At 40.2% G+C, this 23,367-nt stretch overlaps 1 protein-coding gene across 5 annotated transcripts in view; it reads left to right on the top strand.

Annotated features, from left to right (window-relative positions):
• Positions 1-23,367, top strand: part of gab1 (GRB2-associated binding protein 1) — a 52,435-nt gene that overhangs the window by 504 nt on the left and 28,564 nt on the right. For 4 of the 5 annotated variants that reach the window (XM_039612913.1, XM_031752332.2, XM_031752334.2 and 1 more), the window contains one exon: positions 134-289. In XM_039612913.1, coding sequence (XP_039468847.1) covers positions 218-289 — 72 coding nt within the window. In that variant the 5' untranslated portion in view covers positions 134-217. Of the gene's footprint in view, positions 1-133; positions 290-11,050; positions 11,183-23,367 lie in introns of those variants that run through there. The other variant, XM_039612914.1, reaches the window with a different exon arrangement.

The raw sequence follows: 23,367 nt of genomic DNA on the forward strand, positions 1-23,367 counted from the left end.
TGCGCCTTTAAAACACACATACACGCACAAAAATACAGCATTTTTTTTAAACAAACTTTATATTCGAAGTATGTTTTGACTTCACCGTCTTAGCCTCATATTAACTGTTTTATTATTATTATTTTTTCCCCAGGTACAAGAAGACACTCCCGAAAACAACCAGCGCCAAGCGTCAATCCGGGCTCAAACTCCAGGGAGAGCAAGAAAAGGAGCAGAAATGAGCGGGGGAGAGGTGGTGTGCTCGGGGTGGCTGAGAAAGTCTCCTCCTGAAAAAAAGTTGAGACGTTACGTAAGTGCGCTTTATATCCTCTTTGTTACGTTGTAATAAAGTAACCTGTTAGACCAAAGGGAGGAAAAAAAACGTGCATGCTTTTCCCTGGAGGCTCTCCCCGGGTGCAGACGCAGACGATGTGTAGGCCTCATCTTGTGTGCATTGCAACAATCAGCTTTTGTCTTTCCTCCCTCCCTTTTTTCCCTTTTTGTTGGTGAACCTGAAAGTGTGCGTTACTTATAGAAAGTAAAGTTACTTAAGCGTGACTTAACAGGCTATGCTCAAGGGCACGTCAGCGGGGCGCATGGCCGTTGTTTGGGAAGCAAACATGAGACTTTGGCAAGCATTATCTCGGGAGAATTTGATTGTCTTTGACCAGTAACGCAGTGCTTTGATTACCTTTTGAAGTCACGCAGTCAAGAGTATCAAAGGTGGTCGCTGAGGGTTAAATGATTTACAAATCAACTGCAAAATCAGAGCTAGTTGTGGCTGTCATTCCATCTACTATATCTGCCATTGTTTACATCATTGAGTTGTCTTATCTGCAGCTCTGTCAGTCTCTACTCACACCTGCTATTCAGTCTTACATACTTTTAAAACGATATGCAATCAGTTATGACATGCCATTGATTTTTTTCCCCCCACAATTGAAGTGTAACTGACACAGTTTTATGTTCCTCTTCTCTCTGTTTAATTAGTGTGCTATTGGAAGAACCTCTCATATGCGGCTAAAGCAAATAACTTGATTAGCTGCTTTGTTAGCTGTCAAGCCCATATGATTTCCTTGTGCACGGCTTCTTTATTGATACAAGAGCTGTAAGATCAGAGGAGGGATGTTTTTGCAGAAACCAGAAGTTCAAGAGAGCATAAAATATACACTTAGAAGCAGCGTTCATTGAGTGCCTGTATCACATCTATTACAGAATAGTGTTTTATTTGATGACAGAGGTCACCTTGTTGTACAGTACTTTGTGAGAACAGTTTTCAGCTGATTTTTTTAAAACCAGGACCCTGTTCATATCTGGAATTGGCCAGGATTTGATCAGGAATGGACAATCCTTCTCCAAGTGAGATCAGGTGTCTTTACTAACCACTTATAATTAAGTGTCACCCACCCATTGCATATGAATATGTGACGCAGCATGAGAAAACACGGGGATAAATGCAGAGAAGACAAGAATCCTGTTCGTGCACAAAAAACAGCTAAAGAATGAGGCAATCAAGAAAAACTGGACTTTCCAATGCTTCCAGTGTTTGTTATCTTAACTGTCTGTGGATATCTCGCAAAACTGTGTGTGAAAAATGTAGTTTATTGAACAGATTCTGATGCATAAACTGAAAATAAGCAAGGCAGACATGCAAACTATTTTGCCATGGGTACTCATCCAGGAAACCTCTCAGCTGCGAGGGGAAAACCCCCTGGTCAGTGCAGCTATGCGTGCTGAATAGTCATTGACGAATGCTTTCTTGTAAAACTAGCATAGATTTTATCAGAAGTTTAATCATTTATGAATGTGCTTGAAGCGAATATTTAACCATTTCCTTTTTTTTCAACTAAACCACAGAAATTCAAAGAATCCATACAGTTTGACATCATCAAGTTAAAAATTCAGAGGGAAAAACCAAAGATTGATAAATGAAATCTGTGTTTTGCTTATTAATGTAGAAGTTTAGAAATTTTGTTTGCAAAGATTGCATTAAATGGAAGGGTCCAGTTCTGTAAACCTGCATCTTGCCTGTAGCGGCAGGCCTCGATATCACTGTTGTGTTACCTGCAGTCAGCATCTCGTATGGTCATTACAAAAAAGTCTGACCTGTGATTAAAGACACTTACTTATCATAAAGCTTTTTGTTTAGTTTTTTCAAAGTTGCACTATTTGCCAACAGCCTTGTGCACAACTAATGGCTAATAAATGAATCATGAAACAACAGCAATATAGCTCCTCATATTGATTCCTGACTTACTTTAATCAAACCGAGTCATGGTGCCAGGGAATAATACAATATGGGACGCTTAAAAATATCAATGACTAAAACATGCTATTTCTTTCTTATTTTGAAATAATTTGAAATAACAATAATGTTTGCATCCACAATACAAAAATTAATATGACCCCAAATTTGGTTTCTCGGGAGAAAAAAAAGAAGTAGGCTCCTGGAGGATCTAGTTATTTTCAAATGGTTATGACAACTTGTTGCTCAAGTTGTGTAACTGTTTTGTGGAGATGGTGTTTTAAGAACTCTGGGGAAACTCGTGATTTTGTGAGGTAGAAGTTAAGCTGTTTAAAGCTGCGAAATTATAGTTGTTTTTTATATCTGCATAAACTGCATCTTTTTTCTCCTGTTTAATGTTAAGAAAACATTTTTGAGTTAAATGTTGGCCATTGCTTTTATTCAAACAAGGAACAAACTGGAAGCTGGTTTCCTTCGTTTTGGGGGGTTTATCAACGCAAATGCCACGTTTTAGTCTTTCTGTCACAGGTACATAAACCTGTCTAAAAATATATTTCTACACTTTAGATTTCTTTTTGAGTTATTGAGGCCATAAGAGTGTAACAGCAGAGTTCAGCTAAATCTTGCGAGAATACAGCTTCAGATTGTGGGTCATGATTCTTCCTCTTCATTGTTCGCTCTTATTAGATTTTCTACGGCAGCTACGGACTAAACTCCTGTGGATAATCTGTTCATATCAGAGTTGTTTTTCAGTGACTAATACTCTGATCTAACTTTCAACAATGCCCTCTATAGTAGTGCAGCAATCTAAAATCTAAAAATACTGAGAAACACAGCAGGGTGGTTTGAGCAAGCTCGGTCACATGAAGCTGTGTAATTAGTGGAAGTACTTACAAGTTGTTCAGATTATACTAACTCAAATAAATAGAGAGAAGTTGATTCTCTCGTTTTTCTTTTTCTTTTTTAAATGGAAACAATTCAGCTGGTTATGAAGCATGAGAGCTTTTGTGGGATTAGATGAGACATTCTTCAATTTTTTTACTTCCTTGCTTCTTCTTCTTCCTTTTCTTCTTCTCCTTTTCGGTTACTGCCTTCATGGGTCATCGCAGCGAATCATCACCCTCCCTCTAACCCTATTCGGAGTGTCCTTTGATGTCACACTAGACTTCTGCATGTCCTCCTTCGGGACATCCACAAATCGTCTCTGTGCCTTTCCTCTTTTCCTCCTGCCTGGCAGCTCAATCTTCAACATCCTTTATCTAATATATCCACTATCCTTACTCCTCAGCATACAGCCAAACCATCTCATCCCATCTCTCTTTAACTTTGTCTCCAAACCGCCTAGCCCTAGCTGTCCCTCTGATGTACTCCTATCTAATCCTGTTCAGCCCCAACAAAAATGTTAGTGTCTTTTAACTTTGCTGCTTGCAGCTACACCAGCTTTTTTTTTTTTTTTTTCAGTGCCACCGTCTCCATACCATCACATCCTGTAAAAGTTCCCTTTTAACTCTAGCTGCTATCCTTCTGACGCAGCATTTAATGTAATCGACACAAAGGTCAGCGTATGTTTCGAGCTGCAATGTTGATAACAAAAGCCATGCAGGCGAACCTGCAGCTCTCCCCGGGGCTTTTGTAGTTTTTTTTTTTTCGAAGGTGGACGAGTTTGCTGCTAGGTGGGCGGCCCTGACTCTATCTGCAGTCCCCCAAGGCACTTTTTTTAGGTAATTATTTGGTTTTCAGCTGGAGTGATGTTGGTCTCACTATTTGGCACAATTGAGCAGTCCTAGATTAAATGTGAGTTTGGTGCCACATGCTACATGAGGTTTGCTGGCAAAGTAAGCTAGTGATTACTGACTTTATTTTTTTTGTGGTAAAATCACATTACAGTTACATTGACAAACTAAAATGCTTGCACCAATGTCCTTTAAGAACAGGGAACAGAATAAACTGCTGTCTGTACGCTATTTAGTACCCAACCGATGTGGGCATTTTGTGTTTTGTATCTAAAACTACTCACCTCAGCTTTAAAAATACAAAATATACCATAGGGTCAGTGCAGCCTAGAGTCCGATTGTTTCAATGCGCATTTAAAATTGAGGAAGAATCAACACTTCTGGCAATTAATGTGCTTTAAGTACACCTTGAAGGTATCCAACCACTGTTGCTTTTTGGGAGTTTTCCCAGCTGTACTTTGTCGTAACTGTGCTCCTGCGGTTTTCCATTTCATTGGCACTGCATTTTTCCATCCATTTCTCCTTTTTCTCTTTCATTTCTCTTAACTAATGTGCATATTTGTCTCAGTGTCCACTAGTGTAAGCATCCTTAAAGGAACAGCTTTCGAGATGGATGTCTTCAGGACATCTGTTGTGTTGTCACATGGACCCGAGGAGATGCAGAGATAGAGTTACAAGGTTGCTGTCGTCACTGCTCGGTTAAATGGTGTATCTCAGTTAATTCTGCCACCACATCATGGAGGTGTAGGTGAAAACGGATAAAGGATAGTTACTGGTAACATTTTATTGATACTGATGCCATTATTTATTCTAGGTCTGTTTTTATGGATTCTCTTATTGATCGCTGGTCAATATTTTGCATTGGGGAAACATGTAGGTCTACAAAGGTTTTCAGCATCAATGCTGCTGGTTATCATCAGGGTCAGAAGTGGGATGTAGAAACCAGATTTAAACAAACAAAAAAAAACAACAGGTATGTATTTCAGGTGTGGAAAAAGCTCCACTGCCGGGAGTTTGACGTCATTGCTTTGTTATGCAAAACTGTAAGAAACAAGATGCCAGCACTGATGAAAGCAATTGATAAGCTTGGAGACAGACAATTAATATAAACTGGACAGTTTGGAACCGGTTCTCTGTCGAGAATCTTTAGTTCTTGATCAACCTCTCTATCTAATCTAGAGTTGATAGATATATATATATTTATAACTGCTTCAAACGGCTGTTTATGCGTGCCATTTTGAAGCCATCACGTTTCAATTAAACGTCATTGTTCGGCTTGTTCATATTACAGTAATACAGGCTACAAACCACACATTTTCGGAGGCTAATATTAGCAATAGTTTCAAGAGGCAAGTCACCTTTTTCCATGTTGTTTTGCATTTATTCTTCATGTTTATTCATCACACATAAGCAGTGTAGGTCACGTATTGAAAGGAATCCTTAATTTTAGTTCAAAACATTAATTAAACAGCAGCAGTTTTGAAAATGTATAAAATAACTTTCTCCTTGATGTTTAATAATTTTGCTTAGCTCTTAGTTTCTCAGTTCTTGCCTTCCACTGCACATAGCATCATAGACCATTGTAGTCCCTGTAGTTTATTGGCATGCACTTTCTGAAAACAGATTAGGATTTTGCTGAACACTTTGTGCAGCCCTTACAAGGGCCTCAGAGCAAGAGCACAGGGCTGCAGGGTAGACCGGATGAAGGAAAATATTGAACCCTGAAGGTCCTGCTCTGGCTCTAAAGGGAGACTGAGGACCTACTCCATACTGGTCTTATGGCCTCTTAGCTGGAAAACAAAAAAGCATTTATAGTCTACATCAAAGTGTCTGTTAGCTTTTGTCTGTGGCTGACTGTAAAAAGTTGTCATTTACACACAGTTAAAAGAAAACTGTATGCCACCAGTGTGACAACGTGGTCGAACGAAAACAAAGGCACAGCTCTTCGATTAAGTAGAGGATTCATTAAATCTGCTTAGCAAGTGGAACAGAGAACAAACGCTCACTTTCTGTTAACCCTCCCCCCCGCCCCTCCCTACGTGCTTGAAGAAACAAACAAACAAGCTACCCAAACGGGATGCAACAGAGGGGTACTTGTGCAGCATTAGCCTCTTAGGCTAACAAAGAAAAATTACTGGACTGTTTCCTCATCGCAGAAGCACCAGCAGCACAGCTCTCCATTTGGAGCAAGCAGACTACTGTTGTGTGATCTGCCACAGCTTGGAAATGGGTTGAATATGCCATTAATTATTCAATGCCCATTACAAACAAATAAGCATTAATTATTAATATATGTGCTACTACAGTAGTTGTCTCTACCGGCACACTTTTATCCCTGACACAGACTATTGTCACTGTGTTATACATTGGCGGTGTCATTTTCATCGTAGCCTAACTGTTGGTACAGCAGTTAAAAGGATAAAAAAACAAAACAAAAAAAGACTGTGGGAATGAGGGTGGCGGGAAATGTGTAGAATCTGTAATATTCACAACCATTTTCCCCCCAAAAACTGAAAGCTGTTCTGAGTCCTCTACTGGTGTTTTGGTCTTTTGTTTTAAAACACAATCGAAGTAAACATGAGTGTGGTTGTTCTCCATTTTCTTCTGGGTATTTATAGTCTCAAGCCTGAAATCAAGTCATTGCCTCACAAAGAAAAACACAGCCATGAAAACAAAACATTCAGTTGGAGCCAGCCCTTGTGGAAGTTGGCAGCACAGAGCAATTTCTTTTTTTTAGGGGGGGGGCATAGTAAATCACTGTCAAACCTGTCACAGCATTACTCAAGTGGTAATGTATACAAAAATATGACACATTTGCTTTTTTCTTCTTCGTTTCTTTCATCGGTACTTCATGTGACATCAGTTTTGAGAGTGATGACAACACATGGCGCATATCAGTCACCTAAAACCTAATCTGTGTTTTTGATCATCTCTGTGGGACCTTAACAGCAGCGTTTGGTGCTGTCGATCTTTGTGAGCGCATGCTTCATTCTCGATACAGAAGGTCTCTCGTCTCTTATGCAGGCGTTTGTAAGCAGCGTCTGATATCGTGTGCATGATGACAAAAAAAATGGGTTTAACGCAACAAAAGTGAACTTGAGCTAACCTCGAAATCACGTTCTCGGATGTATACTATTATGTCCTGTTATGTAAACTAGACACTTGCATGCATAACCTTTCATGCAAATTCTTGAGCGACGCAGCTGCTTTTCAGAGCACAGTAAACCTTTGTTTATACCAGCACGCCACTGCTTCAACATGAAGCTGAAGTTTAAGATGATTGTTTACGCGTAACAGACTAAACTTTAGTGTGTGCGCTTCAAAAACAGTGAGAGGTTACAGTGAGTATGTTGCTTGCAAATTTATTTTTAGCTGACAGTAGATGGAGGATGTAATCGGTGAGGAATCATTAAGAAAAAGATTTAAGAAGTTCTGCTTTTGAGTGCGCGTCAGTGCATAGTTGCTTAGATTTCAGAAAAAAATGTCATTTCTGTATGAGAACAAAGGAAATGGAGGAGTGTCATTGTGATCATGTCTGTGTTGGGCTTGTTTTTGATTCATAGGTGGCGCTGTGTGCTGATAATGTGTGCAGTTACCTCCCAAAATCTTAACTTTCACTTGTATTATCATTTATGTATGCCCCTTTAAACTTAATTTGTTACCTTAGTGCAGAAATGACACCGTTGATTTAATTGGTAGGTCAAGGCTAACATGGAGCATTTTGTAAACAGATGTGTCTCTTTTTGCCTGGTGCAGCTGTTTACTGTGTCGTGTGCCAAGTCCGCAAAGCAACTCGTGGATGCAGAAAAGCGGTTCTCATGCAGGCTTGGATTTGCTGTGCGAAACCTGGGAACAGATTCTGAGTTGTGTTTTCTGCTGTAAAATGATCCTTTTATTCCTTTTTTTTGTCACTGCGCCAAGTCGAAGAGTTTCAAGAGAAGCTATTATTAAATGCAGATGACAGAACCCTCAGAGCTTTGCTGCTGGGCTGATTGCACACGTCATCATGCGTCTTCTTTTCTGATGACTGACAGTTGTCTTATATGCAAGGAAGTGACACAGGCCGAGGTTAAAGAAAGCTGAAAGTTTTTTTTGATCACAATTCTCATTCCTGGTTTTCGTGTTGCGACTTGCCAGCTAATGACACAAGGCGGTAAAAATAGGACGTGTCATAAGGCTGCTTCTATTTCCAGGGTGTAGTTGTAGTCTTGTGTGGAAATAAAACAGTGCTAGTAGGGAGAACACAGAAGGCCCATAGATGGTTTACAGTAAACCAAACACAAAGGCCGAAGGGGTCCCTCTTCCCACGAGATTGGTGCACATCATTTGAGGGAACGAAAGCGATCACGAGTCAGGCCGAATGTCTGATTATTTGCATTTTCTGGATTCTTGCAAAGCGAGCGAAAATTCTCCAAGATTAAAGGTGAAGGACCATAAATACATGTGCAGGAAACGATAGGCGGGCAGGCAATAATTTTATTGTCATTGCCGAGGAGAGCAAAGCTTAAAAAAATAAAAGCAATCAAGATGAAAAAGACTAGAGTGCTTCTCAAAGCCCCACCATTAGGCAGCCTCCAGTGAGAGCAGCCCTCTGTTCTCTCCCTCTTTCTTTCCGTTCCCAGTGCTTCTTGGCAGGCTCGGACAGCAGGAATGCGAGGTTGCTCTGTGCTCCTCTTTGCTGGTCTGCAGGGGTGTGAGCGCCTGGTCCCTTGCTGCTGCTGCTGGTGGTGGTGCTGCTGCTGCTGGCTCCTCAGCTGAGGATTGAATGGGCTGGACTACACTACAGTGCACTGCACTGCTCTGCAATGCAATGCGCTGGCTGATTGTTGTTTCTCCAGCACCATGAGGGAAGAGGAGCCGCTCCCTGGCGCCCCAGCAAGGCATGGCCGCTACTTCCTGTGTGTGGCGTGATGGCTACCAGATGGCGAGTGAAGACAGAGGAGGGGTCGCCTGCTCTCTTCTTTTTCTTTCTTTGGCTATTATATTGTTAATTTCCTGCTTATGTCCTCTGCTGCTCTCTAATGTGTTTTATACATATATATATGTGTATATATATACACACATTTTTTTTTACCTTATCTTCATTGTTTGTTTTCCTCCAGCTGGAAATATTTTTGTTAATAACAGAAAATGAGAAGAAGATTAATTTTGAACCTAATGTTACTGGCTATACCAGGCTGTTTATGTACCTCCGAGTTATACTCACAAAAGACTTCACTGTGACTCACTGAAGAGTTGTATACTTTGAAAAGCCATTCTTGACACACTCCCTTTTAAAAGTCACAGAACATTTTAAGATGAAGCGTTTTTTTGTTTTTGTTTTCTTGCACTGTAGAAGCACTCACTGCTGGTGTCTTTGGACACACCTGGAGTACGACAGCACATATTTTCATGGTGGTACATTGAATAGGTAAAACAGATTAATTGGTTGCCAAATGCTAAATTATTTTGGCATAATGTTACCTTCAGATATGTCCTTTTTGCAAGCAACAACTAGTTGTAGTTCTGGTGTTTTGAGCTTGTTTTTGGTACTACTAAGGTTTTGATTTTCATACGGATCAGATTATTATTGAATTTGACTGAATTTTAAATCAGCAGTTGACCCATATATGCAGCCTGAGGCCTGTAAATACCATACAGGAAACAGTATCTGCTAATGTGATGGTTATCGTCACGTTAGCCCGACAAAGAGAAGCTTTTGCTGCCACGTCTTGTGATCTAAGCCTTAAAGAAAAAAAAGGCAACTTCCTCTTCTGTTTTTTTTTCTTTTCCTTTCACAAATGTCAGAGATAAACAAGAAATTTTCCATTGTGTCAAAACTTGTAGTTGCACATCAGATATTCAAATGGCTTACACAAGTGTATCAAATAAGTCCCAGAGGTTCCCGTAGATAATTGGACATGTGCTGTGTGTTTGCAGAATCTCCGAGCTTGTTCCTAAAAGACTTTTCCAGGAAGCTGTTGTTTTATTCCTGAGTTTGCACTAGATAAGATGCTCTGTACTGCAGCTGTGGTTGGCCTGTAGGCTACAGCAGTGAGAGTGAGAGCACAAAAATCATGGTTAACCTTGTTCACATTCAACAATCAATGATTTAGTCTACCGCAGCCTGTGTAAGTAGGAGGATGGAGAAGAAGATAAAACGGTATCAAGTCATAACAACCAATTTTGAGCTGTTTTATTTGTATAATAATTGTATTTAGCTTTAAACAAAAATATGCCCAATACAAAGTCCCCCTGGATGGTGAACTTAGGCACCGCTGGGCTTGCAGTATACTCTGTATTGCTCTTCCTGATTTGAGCCCATGGATGAATTTAATACTTGAATATGTTGGATGGTTTGAGTAATGAGGTTTGAGGGTTGCTTTGGAAGGTAGAAGTATGTGTGACTGTATCTGTTCCCATTTAACGCCTCACCTGTTGCACACACATACACAGCTGGCACTCGAGTTATGCAGTGCTGTGTGATCTGACCCTAGCCGCTGTGTCTGCAGCCCCTTAATATAGCCCGCTGCTGTCATGGCACTTCTTTTTTTTTTTTTTTTTTGCCCCTCTTCCCTTGCTCTGTGCTGCGAGCACCAGTTTGTGTGCATGTTTGTCCCACTCTTTAGACAGGCTGAGTTAGACATGTGGGTGTTGACAAGTCAGCTTTGAGACTAGATGCGAAATATTCCTACTGACCTGTGTAATTTCCTAACTTACTGTGACTCACAGGCAGCTCTTACAGTGAATCTTATCAACCAGTAGTCTCGTTGTTCATTTGGTTTTAAACATCTTATTTAATAAGAAACCAAAACACCAAAAAAAGGGTCTCTTTGGTATTTACTACTGCTGCTGTTTCTTCTACCGTCCATAATCGCGTTAGTTATGATCGTACTACCTAGTATCTTTGGCCTGGCCTCCAGCCAAAGGACGTGGTTAAACCTGTAGTCATGTACACACACACACACCTACACACACAAATGCCTACACACACATACGCGCGCTGAGAGAGACAGAACTCCTGCTCTCGTAGAGGATTCACTCGTAGCCTGATTGGAAGCTGAGAGTCTGGAGGTCCTACCTTTCTTGTTTAGCTGTCTGTAAAGTTTCCTGGGCACTCTTCTCTTCCCTTTACTTTTTTTTTAAAAAACAAACTTGTGGAATACCTTGACTTTTTTGCCTCCACTCTAAAACGATGGCATTTGGATAACCCAGTCACATTTGATATTCAAGGTTGGTGTTTAAGGTAAGTTGTTTTCCTTTGAATATAAGCAACTAATGCTTGTAAGCGTTTGAGGCGAGCGAAAATGAAAGTGTTTAAATCCATAAAACTTGATTTGGTGTTGCATTTCTATTTTAAACAGTGTATTTGAAGTTTAAGGTAACCTTTTATGTTGAATTTTGAGCTTTTAAGTCCCGTGTGAAACAAGCACAGTTTTAGTTTCTATTAGTTTTAAATGATGATAAAAATGAAACAATCTGTGTTTCTTATTTTGCTGTTTCTGTCAGATTCCCGTTTGCTTGCACTGCATTGTTTATTTTCGGTCCAGCGGGGGCTGAAAGCCGAATTGTTCGAGCCCGTCTCGTCAGCGGTTAAGGAACGGTATGCTCATGTGAACAGTCTGCTATGCCAAAAGAATGTGTTGAATTCTAACCATGTGGCTTTGACAAGTGCATGTGACTCTGCAGGAAAGATCGGATTGGTTAGTTTTGGAGACACAAAGGCAGATGGGGTGAAATGGGACACAGAATGTGCAGGTAATCAAAAATGATGAATGTAATGGGTAACTATCGTAAAGTGTCAAGGTTGTGGAGTGGCAAAGTGTGCATACTTTTGACTTTCTGCTTATCTGGGAGGAAAAAGTGAAAACCTGAAAGCCAACATGCCAAGGAGATATGGCAGGAATATGATAAACTTGTGTTTTAGGGAGTAATGTGTCCTGAAGTGAGAAGCAGACGTTATCTGTGCTACAGCTTTAGTTCTCATGGCCGAAAATGCTGCCTGCATTCATGAACCACCCTCCCTGTATGAGCAAGGTTATTTCAACACGGAGTCTGGGAATAATTTTCAGCTACCATTCTGATTGGTTATATTTCAATTGTATTTGGTATCTGTTAGTGACTCAGTAACCATAACCTTTATTAGAGGAACAATTCATCATTTTATTTGGCAATTTCTAATCAAGAAAATGATTAGAAGTTATTTTGTCATTTTCAGGCATGATTGTAAAGAACATTTCTGTGTTGTGTCGGCGTGCAGAACGGGAAAGAAATTAGTTTGAAAAGCTCTGAAATTTTTTAAAATAATAACAAAAACCTGGCCTAAAGTGCAATGGATGCACAGTCTGTCTTTCTCATGTCCTAAGTCTAATGCTGTTTTCCTGCTCAGTCAGTAATAGGCATTGATTGCTAACCTGGATTTTGCTCTTGCCGCCACAAGCCAATGTTGGTGCTCATTTACCATGGCAGAGAAGCAACAGTATGAATTACAAGAAAGTGAGAAGGATATTAAAGTAATGGAGAAAATGTCTTTTAATGATTTGGTGAATGCATTTCAAATGCACCTCCATTTTCATTTTGAATTTCACGATGCATGATACATGTATCTTGAATTTTTGACTTTGCATTGTTTGTATACAGGCTTTATTTTTTATGTTACAATTAGTTTATAAAAATGCATTAGGGGCAACTATGGGTTTAGCCTTTCCCAATGATACTTCTGCATGTGGACTGGAGGAGTCGGGGATTGATCCACCAACCTTACACTTAGCAAATGACCCCACTCTACCACCTGAGCCACAGCTGCCCAGCTTGACTATTTAAGAAAGACTGCAATTTTGTATTCAGAACTTTTTTCTTCTCTAAGAAGTAATTAGTATTCCCGACTGGTTGTGAGTGGTTACTGGAGATTGAAATAAACTACCAAAGCCATGAGTCACACAGTCCTAGAGACTAGTCAGTGACATCCCCCTGTGTATTCCCCAAATAGCTGGCAAGTGATTGCTTGAGGTTGCTTGCTGTCAGTGAGTGCAATTGTTTGAGATTTAGGGTGCTGCACTGAAAACCTCCTTGCAGTTACTTTAATCTGCAGCTGATTGCTATGATCACCCTGTAGTTTGTGTGGAAGACTGTGGACACTCGACAGCTACTCACTAAACCATTGTCAAACTGTGAATAGTGGGACTCATACTTAAAAAGGAGACCATTTGCTCTCAAAGAAAAAGCCGCGTCTTTTGAAACATGTTGGTTTTAATATTAAGGTACAACTTGAAACATTCTGTCTCCAGTTTGTGTCTCTCAAGTTTCAGTGTGGCTTAGTGGTTGGTTAGTGACTGTTTGCACACAAGTTGGTGTCTTCCATGCAAACTATGCGCAACCAAAGCAATTGTACGGTGGTTTACGGTGCAGTGAAGGATAAGAACCGGTTCTCTACAAGAACCGGTTCTGAGTAGTTGAATTCCTTGGAATTGTTGGTCTGCTTGCCTGTCTATCCCGCTTATCAGTTCTTGTACTTGCGCTACAATCAGCTGATTTCAGTTGTCGGAGGAGGAAATTAGTAGGCACGTTTACAGCGTGGATATGGACATAATTTTTATTTGCATTGCACAAAAGGACAAGAGCGTAATGGTAGTGCAAACTGCATCCAGGACAGAAATAGCTGCATCATGCTGCTAACACAACTTCAGCTCTTTGCAAGTACCTGCACAGACAGCATGCTAACGCTAAGCTAGCCGTTGAACCTTATCAGGTAACAAACAGATAAGCAGTCAGGCTGCAGCCTCTGTTTCTACCTGTGTGGTTTATTTGTTGTTGTTGTTTTTTTTGTTTTTTTTAAAATATATTCCTATAGCGCCAAACCAAAGCAACAGTTGCCTCAAGGCCACTTTATATTGAAAGGTAAAGACCCTACAATAATACAATTGGTAGAATCATTGTGGAGATCACTTTAAAGTCTCTTTGTGCTGGTTTTCATTTTTGCTGTTTGTTGGCTTTGTGTTCATACCTAAATACTATGAGAAAGATCACGTGTCCTCATATATAGGGATTTGTGTTGGTGTGTGGGACTGTAGCTTCAGGTTTATATTGTTAAATGCGAATTATGAGACAATGCAGTTCAGGTCAACACTGGTCCGAACAGAGAGGAAAAATACCTCCAACATGCACAAAAAAATTGACCCACAGCATGCAATTATTTTGTGTGAATGTAATGCCTTTGATATGCTGTTGAGATGGTTGTGACTCTCAAAATTCGAGCCAGTGAGAATTGTTAAAGAATTGAATCGCTAAATTCTTATCAGTTCCCATCCCTAGGTGCAGCACTGTATCTGTGTCCAGTTTCACCTAGTGACAGAAAGTAGCCTTGAGTGATCTCGCCAACTAGTCAGGGAATACACGTTTTCTCCCCAACAACTGGTCGTTACCAGGTGGTCGGCACCCTGTCTCTAGGGTTGTGTGGCTGAAGCTTTAGCTCATTCAGCTGGAGGTCTGATGAGCTTATGCAATGGAGAGGCATCTGTCCGTCTGACCACAAGTCACAAAAATCGCTACTCCTCTTAGAGCATTGGAGAGATTATAGTAAAACAACATTATTTTGTTCTGGCTGTTAGGGGATCGTTTTTACAAGGGCGATTTATTTGTTTATTTGCCCATGAGTAAGTTTGCTAATAATGATGGAGCTAATAGAAGCAGTCAACATAAAAAAAAAAAATAGTAATAGCGCTGTTTTAACCGCACCCTGTTTTATCTGTGAGAAAATGCACCCTCCTCAGAGTGCGCCCAAATGCAGCAATTCATTTACTCAAACTCATAACAGAAAGAAAAAAAGGCAGTAGACTACGTTCAGAAAAAACATTCGGATGGTGGACACGTACATGCTCATGCAAGTTAGTTGTGTTTGAGTCCTTTGCTCGCACTATACGTCTGCACAGGCACCACACCGCTTTGGTTACATCCTTAGGTTTACCTCTTTCATCCGGTTTAAAGTCAAAGAAATCCCGAATTGGCGACTCTTTTTTTTTTGGCAATTATTTCGTCCATGTTTGGACTTCTTCTGTGTTGTAAACACGTAAATCAGTCCGTGCATGATTACATTGCTCCGCCCATCAAAAGTCTGCGCATGCGCGACTATATTGGCCATCGTGGATTGGACTTAAGATTGTCGGTTGGAAAATTTGTACATATCGCCCAACCCTTCTGGCTATGACTTTTTGTGAGCCTCCTTCAATTTAATTCTCATTACTTTGTACAATAGAGCCAACCACTTCTGACAGCTTAATTTTCTTTATGTACTTCACACAATTCAGTAACCTGTGAATTGTGATGATTGTGATGAGTCAGATGAAGCACTGTGTCATTAATATTCAGGTTTTAAAACTCTTTCCCCCCCAAAAAATGTTTGAGATCACTGGTCTAAATTAGAATTATCTTTACACGATTAAATATTTTACAACACTGAATATTTGGAATTTCTGTGAAATCGTAGCTATATTGTGGGAGTGGGAATATCTCAGGATACTTCATAAGTTAGTCTTACTAATCAGAAACTGTTGACAGCTGTCGACAAACAGTTGAGATAAATAAATGGAAATTAATGGCACTTCAGTCACTTTACTCAGCCAGACATCCTTATATCCGCTCTCAGACACAGGCTTTCCTCGATCTATGACCACGTTCTTGTCAGTCTCATGAATCTTGATGTCATAGAGCAGGTCTTGTTGGAGAATCTTCACCATGAGATGTAAACAGTCACGTTCGCTGAGGATCAAAATATGCAGCATCGTTGTCCTGATTTTTATAGTCCAGTCGGTCAGATTTGTGACCTTGCCAGCTCTGGAGTCAATCTTTTCATGCACTGTTAGTTACACTTTGGAGTTGTGTTCATAATTGTTAGGATGACTGCATTTTCTATGTGCTTTTTTTCATTCAGCTCGTCCCTGAAGTGAAGGTTGTGGAGCCGGTAATAGGCGGCTATCAGTTTTGCTTATGCATCCAATACACTCCCCTGATTATTCTTCCTTCACACGCGATCCGACCATGATCGTCACTAGTATGTCTTAAAGTGTAGCTTACTCTGATTGTACTTTTTTAATACTGTGTAATCTTACAGAGTTGCATTAAATTTGTAGGAGGGTCATTCTGTCGCCTCACAGCAAAAAGGTGTGTTTCTGCGTGGAGCTTGCACATTCTGTCTGTGCTTTGGATTCCCACAGTCCAAAGACATGTTTGTTAGGTTAACTGCTGATTCTAAGTTGTCTCAAGGTGTAGATGTGGATTGGAATGGTTGTCTACCCTTTTGCGTCAGTTCTATGTTAGACAGCCAAGTCTAACACAGGACTAACAGGGTGGATCCTGCCTCTTGTCTGAGTGACAGCTAGGATAGTCTCCTGATAAATTGGGCATCTTTTTGTAACCATCATCAGAAGCAGCAAAAATTTTATAGTTTATGAATAAATCCTCATTGTCCTGCAATTTTTATATTTTTTTCATATAAAAAGAGAGGCAGTCTGTGGTCAGGACTATTGAGGTGAATGGTAAATTGTTTATTAAAGGGTATGGGACACCACTTTGTTTTTAATGGAGACAGCTCTTACAAAGGAGTTAATGCATAATTGCGGTTTAAGTGGTGGATCAAACCCTGGCTTTCTCGCTACAGCACGCATTAGATGGCCATAAAACCTTGAAATGCACAAATGCATGGATTTTTTTTCTTTTCGTTCCACATTACAGAGCAAGATCTTTATATATAGACTATACGTTTTAGGAAGTTAAACCTTTTGTATAAAAGGTTTAATTTGTAGCTATGTATCCCATAAGTGAGAATAAGTCAGCAAACATGTAAACGCTTAAAAAAAAGCCAAATTGTTTTATGGAATAATTCAGTTGTAAAAATCTTTGGCATTGTTGTTTTTGCCGCTTGTAGTGTGTACAAGAAATTCCACACATTCTTTGGTAAAGGCGAACCAGTGTGTGGGAAGCACACAACCACTGATGCAGCACACAACCTCTCAGGTATGTGTTTACACCATACAAATTTGCTTTCAGCTGAAAGTAAAGTGGTATCATCTGAATGTGACAACAGAGAGCAGAGGTGTGTACCAGTTTCAGGGGACTGGTGTAAAAAGGAGGTGTGTCTTTACCTTGGCTGAGAAACAAGCCCGGGCATGCTCATCAGCTCTTAAGAACAGGACACCAAACACGGTTAATGAAAATAAGAATCAACACGGCGCGCTCAGATCTGTGAAAGGCAGCTTGGTGAATTACCTTTTGCAGCAGAGTCATTAACTCGTAACTCTGATCTTTATAACGCTGAGCTTTTTTTATTTTTTCCCTTCTTCTGTTCTGTAACCAGGCACCACTTTTTTGAAAGCAACACCACTAGCCACACAGAATTACATATCAGACTCCATTTCCTTATCTCTGCGTTCGGCATCTCAAGCCATTTCCTAGTGGACAGACTCTTCCAAGGGAGCGACTAATTAGATCACGTCTAAGGCAACCTCTCACTGGCCACTAAATCTGATTTGGAATAATTTTCATTGGACTGATTGGATTAGACTGCTACATGGATAAGAACTGGGTTAGATGCACACATGCAGTGGAGTAACACAGTGTCAGCAAGCTGTCTGTTACCCAGCTTTTCTTTTTTATACCATTTTTTTAAGTATAGTAATAAAAATATCTTTATAGATATCTTGCCGGGGGTTCATTGGTGTATACTTCATTTGAGGGCAAGCATTATTAACATAACAAATAAGCCTAACATTTACACACATACACCCACACAGACACTCACAGATGCTTTTTAGTCCTGACTGTGGAGAAGTCATTCATCTCACTGTGCAGTGGGGGTGCAGTGGGATCATCATGAGTCTGCAGCACAACCTGCTGTAGTGTGAAACTGAAGACTTGATGTATAAATATACCAGAATATCCACGATATTAATATATAATATCATCGATGGCTCTCTTTTTATTGCAGGAGTGAATTTAAAAAAAAGAAAAGAAGTCATGCTTGGAATGCAAAGTGGGACGGTGCACTTTTGTGGCGTGTGGGCACAGCTTGTTGAGTAGTGGCTGATATTTTTGGTTCAACCCACCTATCTTGAGCCAGCCTGTTCTGTAGGTGTTCTGCAGTGTAGAATGGTGTGCAGTGGGGGGTTTGCGGTGGGCAGTTGTTGCCAGGGGAGGTGGTGTGTTATTTTCAGTCCATTGTGTCTACTTCCTGTGGGTCAGGGGTTATTGGAGCAGGGTGTTGGAGACTTGACGGAGTGAGAGGAGGGGAGGGAAGTCAGTAGGGTAGGCAGGAAAGTGACCAGACTCACTCGACAACAGTGGCTGGTCAGCAGCTTGGTTACCTTGCCTTTCTTGCACCGTGTTTTTTCTTTTTTATCTGAGCTAAGCTTGGACTCGTCAGAACCAGGTAAAGATATATTAATTGCGCTTTAGTAACCAGCTAGCTTCTCATTCAGGATTCTGTTTTGTGTCATTGTAGATTTGCTGCTTTGCATATTTAACAAACAGCGGTAGCTTGTTAACCCTCTGCAGTAGGTCAGAAATAGAGTCAAGTATTTATCAGACATTCAAATTGAAATTTGTACTTGGGGTAAAGTACGCAGGAAATATAGAAGACAGGAAGTGGGTGGAAGTTTGACGACTCTTAGGTAGCCTAAATCCCACTTTAAGGTTGTGTATTTGGACCATATGGTTGTGACTATCACTGATGGCTACACTTTTTTTTTAAATGTGTTGTTACAGCACAATTAATCTTTAAATAAGTCATATGTAAACAACTGAGTATAAATGAACAACCTCAAATGCCTTGTTGAAAAGTAAGTTATGAATGAGTATCACAAAAAAGTGCTCGAAAATGAACATTTTCTTCTTCTTTTTTGTTTTTGTTTATCATAGACTGGGCCACATGTTCAAAATGACCACAGTTGTGTTGGAAATCCTTTAAAAATAAGTGTGAGCTTTGCCTATGCAAAGGAAATGACTATCATTGACTGCAGCAACTTCCAGCGAGTGCTCTGTCAGCTCTTGTGTGAGGAGAAACTGTTTTTAAGAGCAGTTTTGAATGCATTAGAGACACTTTAAGGCCACCTGAAATAGCAAGCACCGTTTATTGGGAAGTAAAAATCGTTGACCATGCTGCCATACAATTCACCTGCCATGTCTTTAACTCTAAAATGGTTATTAAACACTTATTTTTTTCCTTGCTTGTGCTTTGGTTCTGGCTGCACACAAGGACATTTTGGTTGTTGTGTTTAATAACTAGAGAAATACTATATGTATACTGAATGCAATCTCTCACCCACACATTGGTATCAGGTAACACTGGCTGCGCAACGTGAGCAAATCCTTGAATTCTCTTATAAAGTTTTCACAGTGCAGATGTGTTACCGTCTCTGCTTCCTCTACCCGCTGCATAGACGTTAATAGCATTTATAGCACACCGTGCGCAGGAATTGCCCTCAGTGAATCATTAGCTTCCAAAGAAGACAGTCATCACTGTCTAGTTGCATCATTTGGGCCGTGTAGTTTTTACGGAGAAGCCGAGACATTACCCGTTGCGGTAACAGGTAAATTTTTAGCCGAGGTTCTAAAGTTAGCACCCGACAAAACACCCCCCAAACACAGCCACGGTGACAAAAGAAGGCAAAACAGGAAATCTTTTTGCCCGGCTTGTGTGTTGGGAACAGATGACCAGGAAGATAAAAAGCGCTTACAAAGTGGAAACTTCCACAAAGGGATGTTATTTTGCTTTGTGTGTGTTTTTTCTCTCCTTTTTGCTGTTTCACAAAGACTCGTACTTCCTGGAAAACCTAGCAAGAGGTATTTGGTTTAGGTATGATGAAAAAAAAACTATGTATATCTATGTATATGTAGTTTCCTACATTATAGGAAACTACTGACACTTCTGTGTTCCTTGAGTCATACAGGATGTGAGACTGTGTTAATATTTAAACCTGCTCCACTGGAGTTAATGCTTTACCTTGTGAGTACGGTTTAAGTCTGAGCCTGTCTGAAAGTGAGGCTGGGGTGACCCACCATTCTCTCAGCTACTCTTCAGAGCTGCTTATCGGTTCTTCTCTTCCTCGCGCTCTCATCTGTTACATCTCCCCCTCTCACTTTCTCTCTCTCGGTCTTTCCCTCCTGCTGTCGGAGCATACTCTAATGAATGATATGGGATGATTGCTTGGCTGAGAGTTCCTGTCTCCGCCCTGCGAGGAAGAGTTAGTGCAGAAACGACAGCAAATGCACAGCTGCCTATCCAAGCCAAAGGAATAACAGGGGTACTGTGGTCCTGGGCTGCATGGACACGAGACGAGGGCCACGCAGTTGGTTTAGGGAACATCCTCAACAAAGCTACAGAGAACAAACTGCCTGCTGTTGCAAACCTGGGTAAGCATTACCGTTTCATTTGTAGATCTTTTTTGTTTCACCCTCAAAGTTCAAGGTCACGCCACACTTTAAAAAAATTACCATCTTTTAGTTGTTTCAGATTGTCCTACTGTGTATTTGAAGTTATGGCTAGGTGGTTGTGGTCTTTGCTTTAAGTCATAGTAGTTTTTGAGGTAATAGAGTTTGAAGAATCATGATGTTATCCTGCTATTAGGTCACCTGTGAAAGCCCATAAATGAAGAACACCTGTTTGCCCTTCAGATGGTCTTTCATCTTTGTGTGCGCTATTTGCAAAGATAGCAGTATGACTACCGGGGTCTGTGTTCTTTGGACCGCTACCGTAGATTGTTGGGGCTGGGGTCAGATGGCGCCTGGCTGGGTGAGAATTTCACAGCTGCACATGAAAGCAAAGTGACCGAAGGATGGTGGATTGAGGGAGGGAATGACTGATTGTGTTGATGGGGAAGGAAGCGAACTGGCATGTTTTGATCCTGCAGTAGATGTTCCTAATGGGTCAGCGCACTGCTGAAGAGCGCACGTTCTGTTTTTACTGTACACGGCAGATGTCTGTTAACCAGTTTATTTCTGGCAAAGCTGGAATGCACAAGTGGTAGCTCCATAATATATGCCCAGTTGCATAAAACAACTGCCATGTCGCCATGTTTGTTTGGTCTTAACAGCTTCTACCCAGGCTGGCTCTAGCTGCTGCACACGTTTCTGCACAGATCCCCATTAGCTTGCTATTTGGTTGTGCAATAATTCGATATTATCATTTGTAATTAAGCATTTTAAAACTGTTTCTTAAGGACATTCTTATATTGAAATATTGAGCTTCAGAATAATTACACGTGTCTCCAGCCTGTTCTAGTGTGAAATTTCATGTGCTCAACTTATAAAGCTTTATAAAGCTCAAAAAGCCATGAAATTTAGTCGATAACATCAAGATAACATCTTTAATGATCTCCTTATTGATATTTGAATATTGCAGATGATTCATTGCTGTTTACATTTTAAAGAACTGAAATATCCCAGTTATGCAAGACCTGCACAGTTAAAAGAAAAATATTCAATGTACATTGTTTAATATAGGCCCTATATTTTGACTTTAATAGATATGCTACTTAGATAGGTTATTGTTTTATGTTTCGGGCCTATCCCCACCAAATGAAGAAATAACAGGAAATTTTGAATGGGCTTTGTTGAGTAATGTTGAATATTTTGGCACGACATGCGTGACTCAGATGACGTTTCTGATTCGCTGCATTTCAGGCAACATTTTCTGATGAGTCCGTGGTGTAGGCTCATATTGCAGTGACAATAAAAATATCATTGTTGTCTGTACAGAGCTATGTGCAACCACAGAATGAGCAAGCACAAAATTCATCAATATTATTGCTTTATACCCGTCCAGATTTGTCTCTGCTGTTTGTCGTAAAACTTTGCTGAAATATATTGAAAAATGTCTGGAACTGAACACATGTTATAAAAATAAAATAAATAAATAACACAGAGAACTTTAATGCATGCAAGGTTAGTCATTTGCAGTAAATTAAAAGTGAAATGTCTGTTTTCTTGTGAATTGTTGGTCTTGAACTTTGGCTCTTCTGTAAGAATTGAGACTTGGGATTCTCACTGTTGTGTTTTTTGACCTGTGTGGGAAGATGGGGTAGTTGCATACAAAGGAACGATGTGATGGTTCTTGTTTTCTCTTGGAGAAGAGAGAAATGAAGAGGTTGACTCTGAGATGGGAGTATGGCTATGCTGTGGTAACGGTTCATAATTGAGAAGTTAAGAACCAGTTGGGATTTTTTGGGGGGTTTGTGGGTGTTTCTAAGATGAGCATTCAAAGGTTCAGTAGGACACACACATAAGCTAGTATTGTAGTTCAGTTTGTTTGCCTGGGTGGTCCTATCTTTAGCTCTGTTTTGTATTTCTCTTTGTTAATTTCCTCTCCCGTCTTTGGCCTCTCAGCACTGCAGGTCACTGAATTGTGCATTTCTTTTGATATAATTTATTTGGACAATTGAATCTCTCCTGATTGTAATACCTAAAATGACTAGCTGAATAGATCATATCTTCAATCACTAGTTAATCATTTTTCCAGTGAAAATGCTAAACACTCTCCAGCATCTTCCTTCTCCATCATGACAGCTTGCTGCTTGCTTCTTGGGAGTAAATTAAATATCAAACTGTTTCGGGCTGTTGGCTGAACTGAATGCACTTAAATGAAAATATATAAAATATGGTAACGCTAAAACAACTTTTGTCAGTTAACAAAAACATAAACTCAACTATTCTCGTGTATTTTCAGTTCACACCGGATTAAAATTTGGTCAGACTAGCATGCTTTACAACCAGCTTTTATGCTCACAGACATTAGCTCCATATGACTACGAAAGCATGAATATCAGCAGCACATGGCTAATTTACATCACATATCCACTTTACCAAAGCTCGATCAGTTCAATCAAATAAAGAAAAACTGGCTAAACAGATGCTCAAATAAATTTTACCCAAAATCTCAGCCAACTCTCGTCCCAACATTGCAGTTTTGTTTTGTTGTTTTTTGCAGGGCAATGTCAGCATGCCTGTGCCGAATGTGGCTGTTTCTGGTCATTTGTACAATAAACTGCTGTTAGGTGCTGTCACTCACAAAATATATTAATTGTTATTATTTTAACAAACTAGTGTTTCTGGTGCAGTCTAATTTGAGTGACAGCTTTTATCCATCTAGTGTACTGCTCGCATACATCGCTGATGCACTGTGGCGTTGCACTTCGTGTAGCCCGCGTAACTTGGCTGTAACCCTTTGGATCAGTCACAGTAGTTTAACAGGTGACTCTGTTAAGATACTCACGTACACTCTCACTGTTGCACTGCTTAGAGCTACGTTATTGTAAAGCACAAAACCCACAGCTCAGCATGAGCAAACCTCTCTCACCGTCTGATATCTGCAGTAAGGTAATGCTTGTGATAGCTCTATATTCATTTTCCCACTGTTGCCTAGCTACCAAGGATGCTTTTACTATT

Source organism: Oreochromis aureus, linkage group 6, assembly GCF_013358895.1.
Source record: "Oreochromis aureus strain Israel breed Guangdong linkage group 6, ZZ_aureus, whole genome shotgun sequence".
Lineage (NCBI taxonomy): Eukaryota > Metazoa > Chordata > Actinopteri > Cichliformes > Cichlidae > Oreochromis > Oreochromis aureus.